The 10803-nt window shown below is 59.0% G+C and overlaps 1 protein-coding gene across 1 annotated transcript; it reads right to left on the bottom strand.

The window, feature by feature from the left end:
* Positions 1-2161: 2161 nt before the first annotated feature.
* On the bottom strand, positions 2162-3226 carry NEUROG3 (neurogenin 3). Its single transcript, XM_065672824.1, has one exon. It carries the CDS (start codon positions 3074-3076, stop codon positions 2534-2536), a length of 543 nt encoding a protein of 180 aa, XP_065528896.1. The 5' UTR covers positions 3077-3226; the 3' UTR covers positions 2162-2533.
* Between the last annotated feature and the right edge of the window lie 7577 nt (positions 3227-10803).

Raw genomic sequence — 10803 nt, 5'->3', positions numbered from 1 at the left:
CACACAGATAGTTAGAGCAAGGTGATACCTCCCACAGGGAGATACAGAGTGGAGCTGGACTAGCAGGGAAAACATTAAATGATTTTATCACCCAAGTAATCACAGTGTTTCTCCTGTGGCCACACACAGAGGCCTTGAAGCACTCTGCAGACTGTTAGAGTATGAAAACAATACGCAATTCAGCCAGAAAAGGGGGGAAGGGAGAGGGATACTATTAGGTCTTTCATTCTGCCTATCTGATCTACGACACAGATAGATCACGTTCAGGACTATAACAGTACACACAGAGATAGGCACACACAGCCTTTTCCTAGTCCTCAGCCTTGCCCCATGGCCTGTGTTTCACCAGAAATGTGGGTATTTCTTCTCAAAGCAATGAATAGGCAAAGTAGCGGCGCTCTGCATGGATGAACGGGTCCCAGGATGCAGGAGAAGCAGCAGAACTCCCAAAAAGGTCAAGAAGGAAGTGATACCTGTTTGCCTTGCTTGTCGGCACTGGCACCGTGGTGCCCTCACTCCCTTCTCGCAGGTGCATGAGGCACCTGCAGTTCCTCTCTGTGGGACAGTTCATCGACTGAGGCTGGATCAAATGCACAAGAAGAGATTACTGCTTCTCCAAAATCCACCAAGCCCATGTGTTTTCTGAGCTGCAAGGTGTCTTGTTAGCACCAGGGCCAAGCTCTCTTCACCACAGAACTAGGCAATGCTGCCCAGAGCCCACCTGCACGCACAGCGCTCCACAGCTAGCCTGCACCAGGGCTGAGTCCAGCAAGTAGGAGCAGAGGTGCAGAGGGCGGAGGCTCCCACCGGCTGGGGTCCGCACCAGGGGAGATTCCTCATGACCCAGCGCCCCGCCGGGGCAGACTCCGAAGGATGAACCCCAACCGGGGCAAACTGGGAGAGGCAGAGGCTCACAAAGGCTTGGGGAGGGAGAAGCCCAGTCCCGGCCCGGCCGCCGCCTTTCAGCACCATGGCCAGAGCCCGCGGCGCACATGCGGGACTGAGCGCTGCAGCCGCTCCGCGCAAGGCTCCGCGCAGCGCGCTCTGCTCCGAGCATCCACCATCACCTAAGCGCTCCTCACTCCAGTGGTTCTCCTCCACCCGAGCTCACCCCACGGCACCGTGGAAGCGGGAGCTGCACGGAGGAGGCTGGGGGGGGAGTGAAGTGCCAAACTGTTGCCCCCAGGTCGGCGGCACGGGGGATGGATGGCAGGATAAGGTCCCCGGGATCCCGCACCCGGTCAGGTTTCACTCTCGCCTCTTTTGTTGTGGTGCAGGAGAGGGGTCTTAGGGGTGTTTGTGCGTGCGTCTTTTTTTCCAGTAACCAAATTTCTTTTGTTCTACAAATTGCCTCAATAGCGTCTCTTTGCCGTGGGCAAACGCGCTCAGCTGAGAACAATTAGCATCACAATGAGCTTTTGGCCTCGCGGGCCGCTTTGTCTAGCGACTGCTGCCCCGCTGGGGCAGCGCGGAGAGGGGAGGCAGCCCGGCCGTAAATCTACCAGCTACAAATTGAGTCCCTAGGAGAAGAAGACCGGGAAGGGCTCTCGGGATTTATGCGGCTTCTCTTCCCTTCTTGCCGTGGCGTGGGAGGTATTGCGCTTCCCACCTCCCGCGCCTGCTCCGGCTAAACCCTCCCCCGGCGAAGATGGGGTCGGCCTGGGGCAACGCTGCCGCTGGGATCTGCACCGTCCCGGGAGCTGGAGCGCTGTGTCCTGGGGACATCCCTAAACTATCCCCAGGGCCGAGCCTAGCACTGAAAATCCGTCTGCGTGGGGAGGCTCAACCGGCTGCAGGCTCACCTTGCCGGGACGCGGCGGGCAGAACAGGGCGGCGGAAGGGGCACCACACAGGCCGGCTGCAGCCTTGCGGGAAACTGTGGCTGCAAAAAGAGGCCGGTTTAAATGCACGCGTGGGCCCCGACGGGCACACAGCGGCGTGCGCGCAAGTTCAGGACTCGCTGCGCAGCTCTCCATCGCCGCTCCTCCGCGCGCAGGGCGCAGGGCACAGGGCCCCGGCACGGGGCACACTGCCCGGGTCCCCGCGCAAGGCTCCGCAGGGCCGGCGCTGCCTGCCCCGGCACGGGCTGCGCGGGATTTAGACACCCCCTCCGAGAGCCCTAGGTGGAAAAAGCACAGTGTTGCACAGGTCTGACCGCGACACACTTTATTCTCCTCCTCTTCTTCAAAATTCAAGCCAAAACCAGCGAACTCCAAACAGCCGCGGCTCCTCTCCCAGATACAAACAGCTGGACCACCGCTGCCAAAAATACTCTTATGTACAAAATACATATTTGTTACTAAACGTAATCAATAAATACCAATAGTGACAAATTAATATAATTTACCGATTCCGTGTACAAAACCGCGATTTGGTTTTGCCCGCCCGCTCCCGCTGCGCTCCAGCCAAGCGGGACGGGGCAGGGGGCACAGGAGCGGCCGCCTCCCCCCGGCGCGCAGCGCGGGGAGCCCACCCTCCGCTCCGCCGGCCATTTGAAGGCCAAAAGCGGAGGGAAAGCAGCCGGGCGGCGGGCTCAGAGGAAGGCGGGGAAGGCGGCGGGGCCGCGGCGCAGGGCGGCGGGCGGCGGAGCGGCGGGGCAGGACGAGTCCCAGGGCCCGGGGGAGGAGGCGGCGGCGGGGGGTGGTGGCTGGGGGGGCTCGGGCAGGCCCTGCTCAGCCAGGCGGAGGCTCTGGGTCAGCGCCCAGATGTAGTTGTGGGCGAAGCGGAGCGTCTCTATCTTGGTGAGTTTGGCGTCGTCGGGGAAGGTGGGCAGGACGCTGCGGAGCGCGTCCAAGGCGGAGTTGAGGTGATGCATGCGGTTCCTCTCCCGGTCGTTGGCCTTCATGCGCCGGCTCCTCTTCTGCTTGCTGAGCAGCCCTTCGCTCCGTGCCTTGCCTCGGCCCCGTCGCGCCTTCCCCTTCCTGCGGACCGCCGTCTCCCGCGGGGTCAGGGCGGTGCGGGCCGGCGAGGCACCCCTGCTGCTCGCTGAGCTGCCGCCGGGCGCTGAGGGGGCGTCCTCAGAGCCACCGAAATAGGGTTGCCCTTCGCCCGGCGAGCGGTCACTCTGCGGAGCCATCCTGCGAAGCCGAGCCTGCTTTAACCGGCGGGGAGCGGCGCTGCGGCTGGCGGGGAGAAAGCCCTCTGCCCTGCTGCTGTACCTGTTGAGCCCGGGCGAGTCTGCGGGGCAGGAGAGCGGCTTTTGCTCCGCACACCCCGCCGCTCTCCCCTCCCCGCTTTCCCTCGAGCGCTGGCAGGAAAGGTTGCGCGGCCGGCACACGACTGCCGTTAAGCCCCTATATATATAGGGCAGGCAGACAATGCGGATTTCCCGGCCGGTCGGCGTGTGTGCCCCCCCCCCCCCCCGCCAGCACCCACCCCTTGGCACGCTTTTATCTTATCAGCCCAAGGAAGCGTGCCGAGCCCGGCACCGCCCGCCCCCCGGCCCTGCCAGAGCCCACCGGCTCCCACACCGCCCCCTTCCCCCGGGCCAGCCCCTGCCCGCCCTCGCCAGGGCCCGGGCAGAGCGCCGACCCCGAGCTGCGCCTCGGTGCGGGGGGCCGCTTACGCCGGGACTCCGCGGTGGCCGTGGAGGGGGTCGGGGTGGGCGGCCCTGGCCCAGGGCCCTAGCGGTGACAGGGGTCTCCCGAGGATTCGGCTGCGCGAAGTGGGTCAGACCGGGGTCCCGCACCTCGGAATGCTGGGGCCATATAGCCGGAACAGTCGGGGTCTCCCTCTGTGCCAGACGTGGGGGGTACCGTCGGCCCCATTCCGGCTCCTCTCGGCTCGGCGGCAGAGCAGCAAAGCGCCTCTCGCTGCCCCGGCGCTACGGGACGCTCCCGGGACCCTCCTCCGGCCCCGGAGGGGAGCTAAAGGACCCCGCCGCCTCCCGCGACCCCTCTCTACGGCCCCGCAGGGCCATGGACAGCCCCGCGTCCCGGGTACCGACCGCGAGCAGCCTTGCTAGCGACGAGCACCAGCACGGGGGTGGGGGGAGCGGGACGCCATTCTCCAGCCCCCCCACCTCTGTGTCTTTGCTCCCCCCGAGGAATCGGGGCCTGGGTCCCGCAGAGAAAGAGCCCGGCAGCAGCCCCCGGCTGCCCCCGCCCTACTAACCCGGCTCTGGGCCCGGGGAAGGCAGCCCTGCCGCTGGGGCTCGGTGCGCAAAACGTGCCCGGGACTTTTGCGCACTGGCTGCGGCGGGCTGTGGGGACATGGCCGGGCCCGGGGCACCGCTGCCCGGAGGAGGGCAGGGAGCCGTGAGCTGCGGGGCCGACCCTCCCCTGTACGGCCCGGCACACCCAGGGGTGCGGGCAGGGTCACCAGGTAGGCGCAGGCCCGGCGGGGCCGGAGCCCCCCGCTACTTCACCAAAGTGTCGCGGCGGATCCCGGCAGGGGACACCGGCTCTAGGAGCGGCCGGAGCGGTCCGCTCGGGCCGCAGCAAGGCGGGGGCAGCTACACCGACCGGACCCGGCCTCCTGTCCCGCGGGGCGGCCGCGGCCGGCGCGGTGCGGTGCCAGGCAGTGCGGGGCGGTGTGATGCGCACCGCCTCTCCATAGGCGCGGCGCGGCGGGCGGGCGGCCCCGCTCCTCTGCGGCGGCGGCGCTGAGAGGGCGGGGGAGTGGGGCCGAGGGGGGCCGGCCCCCGCGGCGACTCGGGCGCCCCTTCTTGAGGGGCGGCTCGCAGGGCAGGGGAGGATGAATAGGAAGGGCCCGGCAGGGCTTTTTTTTGTGCCTGTGCAATTGGATGACAAAAAAATCTGGCGAGCGAGTTTCCAAGCCTCAGACTGCCCACTTCAAACGTCCTTCAAACAAAAGCTGAAGAGGAAAAGAAAGCCCCACCTGGTACCGCTGTTTGCTAAAATAATAATAAATAGATTTCGTTTAATAAATAATTACAAGAGATTGTAAAGTGGAGTGCTTTGGGAAGCATTAATCATGGGACTGGGGGCAGACATCACCTGCTGGCAAACAAGACAACTTTATTGTTAAATCACCTTCCCACTGCCACTTTCCGATAACTCCCTCCCGTCGCCACAAAGCCCGGCCGGGTATGTTTACTCATGGTTAGCATAACAAGCACCATATTACCACAAACGTGATAAAAATCTCCGGGGGTACTGCAGCGGGCTCCCGCTCACACCTGGCCGGGGCGCCCCGACGCGTAGCTGGCACCCAACGGCCCTTCCAGGAGGGGCCCTTCTGCCGTTTACATTAGCCTAGTTAGTGCTGATTTATAACAGGTTTACTGCAATCCCTATCTCCCGGCCCTATTTGTCTTATTTTATTGAAAACATATGGTAACCAGTCCCGCTCCGGCGCATCTCTCGCCTGCCAGGCGTCGGGGACGTTTTGCGAGTCGGGTCCCGGCCGCAGCCCGCCTACCCGCCAGGGGCTGTTTGCTCAGGAGAGGGGCGGTCAGATAAGACCGGGCCCGCTCTCTATCACTCTACACCAGGGCCCGAGGTCCACTGGCCACTCTGCGCCCCCCGTCTGCCCTGGGTCCGCCGGTGCGCTCCCGCGCCTCCTCCCCGCTGGGTCGCTGCGGCAGCGGGGAACGCACGGCGGAGACACCTGCGGTGGGGCCGGCCTATCCTTCCTTCCCCCGCTGCTCCCCGGCCGGGGCTGCTCAGGAGGTACCGTGATTAGCGGTGCCATATGTCGAGCGGCTCGGCGGAGCGCAGCCCTTCAGAGCCGGAGCAGCTGCTTCCTCGGCCCTACCTACCCGGCGCATAATACCTGGGAGCCGCAGCCCCGCGTCCCCCTTTGAGAGGGCAGCGCGGCTGGGCCGGCTCCTCGCCTCTGTTTTGTGACTTTATTGTGGCGCCCAACAGATGCACGCCTGCCCCTCCTGCCCCTCGCCCCGGTGCGAGAGCGGTGCTCGGGACACAAGTAGCACAGATGCCAGGCGCAAGGTGCACCAGATGCCCCCCTTTGTGAATTCAAACAATATTTCTCCCTTCCTCCCCCCTCGCTCCTCTTCCTATAAGAGGGTGAGGAGAAGGGGCTCGAAAAGAAAATACATCTAAAAAGAAAGAAAAGAAAATAGGAGAAGAAAGGCAAGTCCTGGGAAGCGGCGCCGGGAGCGCGTCCCCTGGAGCAGCCCGAAGGTGCGCACGGCCAGGCGCAGCGCCGCGGCCCCGGGAGGGAGCTGGCCCCGGGCTGGGAGAGCTCAGCGCCGCGGGGACACCCCGTCGCGACCTCGGGGAGAGCGGGAGGGGACCGGCGGTGCCCGCCTGGGCGAAAGGATCACCCCCGGGAAGTCATTAATTACCCGGCGAGCACTGAGCAAGCGGCTTCCTGGGGCCGAGAATGGGCAGAGCAGCAAAGGCTGCTTGGGAAAAGGATGGCAAAGCCCATTTCGCCATGCTAAATCTTCCCATCTTTTGTGGCCAGGGTCCGCTACAAGAGAAAGAGAGCAACTAGTACATGCGCTGAGGTCTTGGCTGGCAAAAGCTCTCCTCGTGTGGGCCAGGGCTACCAGAAAGGATGTCCTCCTTTTCGGTGTCTCTCCCCATGGAGGCAAAGTGAGCTCTGCTCAAGGCAGAAGGGGCTGTGCAAGGAGAAACATCTCCCCAGGGTTAGAGCCCCTTTCGTGTGCCACAGACAAATCCCACCAGCTGCAAACACCACCCCCCTCCATAACCAACCAGCAGCCCTCGCTGTCTCCGTGCTGCAGAAATCTGTCTCAAATGCCTGATCCATGCCAGGGCTGATGGGTTTTTCTTTAGCTCCGCTGGAAGCTGGGCTCTGCACCTCACATATTCTGACTTACAAGGGCTGAGAGCTAAGGCTACCCAGGGGCAGGAAAAGTCCACTAGAGCCCTGGGGTGAAGGGTGCTATCGTTGCACCACAAGAGGAGAAGCCCCGATACAGTACACAGGGGAAAGAAAGCCCAACAGTTTCCAGTGTGCAAACCCACTCTACAATAAACCTCCCTCCATGCTTATGTGCCCTTAAAACACAGCCCAACAGGAGATGACTTTATAAGGCTGCAAGAGCAGACAGCTGTTCTAACACTGAAACATATTTTGGGTCAGAATGCAAGTCATGAGCATAGCAAAAACCTGGATTATCTCCAGACAGGACAGGGGAAAGGAAAAGAAATACCATGGAAAGGAAAGAAAGGGAACAAATACCTAGTACAAAAAACTCAGTCAGATACTGGCGTGTGATGCCTACAGGTGGGTGCTGTGAAACCTGTTACCTTAAAGTATTTATTCAGCCATCCAAGTATCATCCCAGGTAGGGAATGATGGTCCTCACCTCTCTGGGAATTGGTCACCTCCAGTCATTTCCAGCTCTGCCAGTCTTGATCTCCTCTTGGCTTATGACATGTGGTTCCTTGCCTCAGCCTGTTTCACCTGCCAGAAAAGAGGGTTTCTCCTCTACTGTGATGACAGCATGAGCAGACAGGATAGGTTAACACATCCAGCACACTCTCTCATTCAGTTTTTCCAAGTGCTTTAAGCTTTACAGCAAGTTTCTGGCAAGATCTCACAGAAACCACCACCACTACAACATGGTTGAATGAAACACAATGAGGACTTAGCAGGTGTTCAAGCACACATCCATCTTTAACTAGCCTGCAGCATCACTGGTCCAGAGTATGCCACTTGTTGTATATCTGCCTGTGTGGAAATCTCAAAGAATAACTGTTATTAGAAATCTACTGTCTCCACAGCTACAATTCAAGAGCATTCATGGAAGGATATCTCCAGCACATGGACTGGCTGTCAATGGTCATCTTCAGTTACCAGATGGGAAACACAGAAACACAGACTTGAGGCTTCAGTATTCATTTACACCAACCCTCCTCTGGCCATTCATAAATAGTCATGGACCATGGCATGGGTATGCTGATCTCAGACTCTCGTCTTCTTTCCATGGTGCTGGACCACTGCTCAAGCCAAACCATTGGTGGCAGAAGGGGTGCAACTGGAAGGTGTGGCATGAATACTTCACCTGCTGCAAAATATCCCTCCTCACCCACTTTCCTCTGTCCCAGCCTCACCATTCCCTGGCTCCCATCCCTGTGTTTTCATGCCCCTCTCCTGGCACACCTTGCACTAATGTCCCAGCCAAGCAGCCTTGGTACCCGATCCCAGTTTTCCCCTGCGGTCCCTGCCTATCTACTCACACTCCACCCCAGCTCCCAATACCGGTACCCCTCTCCTGACCCTTCATCTAGCACCAGGGTTTATCTGCCAAGCCCTTTGAATTGAAGCCATCTGGGTGCCCTGCACCACCGCAGTGCTGAGAAGACATTTTCATATTCAGAAGGGACCATTTTCTTCCCCAGGTCAGGCTGTATAATGAGGAGCCCACGAGCAGCACAGCCCCTCCTGCCAGCAGATGCCGGTGCCTCCGGGAAGGTGAGCAGCCAGCCTGCCTTCTGTATCTCAATGCAAAATGATGTATTCACAACAAAATGTGGGTAGAGGGGGAATCTGCATATTTATACACAACACACTGTGCAGTTTTAACCCATAATTTTAGCTGCTGCCCAGCTTTGCAAGACGAGTTACCAGCAGCATGTAGCAGTCCTTGGCAATGAGACTTTGGTGAGGCACGACCTAACATTATGCCAAAAGCTTGTGACAGTGGGGAAAAGGCAGTGATCTCGTGACAGGTAATAGCAGCGGAATCTTAAAGTACTCACCTGTGTGCATCCAGAGTATTTTAGCTGTTTGTGCGGCTACACCAGCCTCCACCTGCAAGGAGGGGAGCACCAGCTCAGTACCAGCCCTGCCTGCACAGCCAGGCTTGAGCATGAGCCAGGGCAGATACTCCAGCCCATAGCACAACAGACAGACAGCAGGGATGGGGTTCTTACCCACAAACCCCCTCGGGGATGGAGACCATCCCCAGCCACCCCATGAGGCACTGCCAAGCCCCTTGAAGCCATGGGAGGGTCTGAGCTGGGTCCCGACCTTGCAGCAGGTCATTTGGTAGCTCAGCACTGGCACCAGAGACCTGGTGAGGCCCAGTGCTGCCTCCCCCATGCGCACACGCATGTCCCAGCGGCTTCCTGGGGTTTATCATCACCCTTATCAGTTTCCTTTATTACTACATTTCTTCAAACCTACTATGGCTCCTTCAGGTGCCCTGCTCCAGCACCTCCAACTCCTGCGCACTTTTCAGGCACCTATGGCTGCAGCTAAGCCTCCATGCTCAAAGACACATCATCCAACGTCCTCTCACCATCCAACATCCCCTTGCCCTGGGGAGTACACTTCCCTCCCCAAGCTCTTCACCACAATTTGCACTGTTTTCCACCATCATTTAAGTTTCTGAAGTAATTTCTTTTTTCCTTTTTGTGCCCTTTTTTTTTTTTTTTTTTTTTAAAGCAAACCATCTACCATATGTTCTGCCCTGAAAGGGGTAATTGTTAACAGATCATTAAAACACCGTGGTGAGTGCCCTGGGATTCCTTCCCTCCATCTTATGCATTATCCTGTCTCTGTCACCCTTTCAATGCGGCTTTGAGGGCTCTGCTTTTCTAACTTCCTCCTCAGGGAGGAAAAAAAGAAAAAGAGAGAAAGAGGCACTGAAGTGACCCTCTTCACAGCTCTCCTCCTTGCTTTTCAATGTCTTTTCGACACCCAGCAATAATTGGGGTGAGGGGCTGGCATGCCGCCGCTGCTGCTGCCAGGCTGGGGGCAGGAGGGCCGCATCCTGCCCCGCTCACATGGCACCAGGGTTGGGAAGGTAGGACAAGGTGAAGCAGGAATACTGCAGCCACCCCTGGGCACTGATAGCCTCTCTATCCACTGCTGGGCAATGGGGCCGCTTGCCATGGGATGCTCAAAAGTTGCATCTCATTTGTCCTGGTCCCTTTGTCCCCAGTCCTGGGGCAGGGGCTGCAGGATGACCCTATGACTTACACACATCCCAGGCTAAGATAGTATTTCTTACAAAGTTAATTTTCTGAGGTGGATTGAATGCTTTCAGTGGCACAAATACATTTGATAAGGAAATAATCCAACAGCTGGCTGGGAACTGAACTAAGCCCAGAGGCTGGACATTTCACCTACTTTTCCTAGAGAATGAACACTAATTTAGTAAACACCAAATGCCAGGAAACTGAGGACCATCAGGGCATGGGCCATTTTTACCTAAGCCAGTGTTAGCTGGAGTGAGCACAGACACAGCACCAGCATCCAATCCCTTTGATGGGACAGGCACCTTCGCAGAGCTGTGCTCGCCCTGTCTCCCAAGCCCTATGCACAGGGAGAGGGACACCTGGGAGGGCTGCGAGCACCGTTAGCAGCTGCAGTCCTGTTCACTGCCATGTTCAGCAATGTCATTTTACAAGGAAAGCAAGTCAATAAAACTACATCAACCCTGGATATGGCTGATGCTGTGGCCAGCCAGGGGACTGAAAATCATCATCCCCACTGGGGAGGATGGGGAGGAGGCAGCTGTCCCAGTCAGCAAAACCCAGTTACCTTTAAAAAAACCCAGAAACTTCAAAGCCCTGCACCCAAACTTCCCCAAAAGCCAGTGTTCTCCAGCAGCTCAACAGCCTTGCCAGTGCCTGCACATAGCTCCTGGGACCTCACAGATCTCTCCTTTCTCGGCCAGGTGTCTGCCAGCATGACATCCCAGCCCATTTTCTCTGCTGGCTCTTCCCCTTCAGCCAGCAGCTTTATCACTGCACCCTTCAAGCACTCCCCCCCTTCCCAGCTCCTGTCGTTGTTATACTGCGTTTAACCCAGCAAGCTGTAGCCTCAAGCAGGAAGAGATGGTGCTGCTCTGCTTTTCTGCAGCCGAGCAATCAGCCCTGCACAGTTCCCACTATG

This window comes from Lathamus discolor, chromosome 3, assembly GCF_037157495.1.
Source record: "Lathamus discolor isolate bLatDis1 chromosome 3, bLatDis1.hap1, whole genome shotgun sequence".
NCBI lineage: Eukaryota > Metazoa > Chordata > Aves > Psittaciformes > Psittacidae > Lathamus > Lathamus discolor.
Note: the sequence above shows the minus strand (reverse complement) of the source record. Positions and strands in the feature narration are given on the sequence as shown.

What these genes read in the sequence shown, in the direction of transcription:
- NEUROG3 (XM_065672824.1), bottom strand. Translation starts at nt 3,076, where the DNA reads ATGGCTCCGCAGAGTGACCGCTCGCCGGGCGAAGGGCAACCCTATTTC.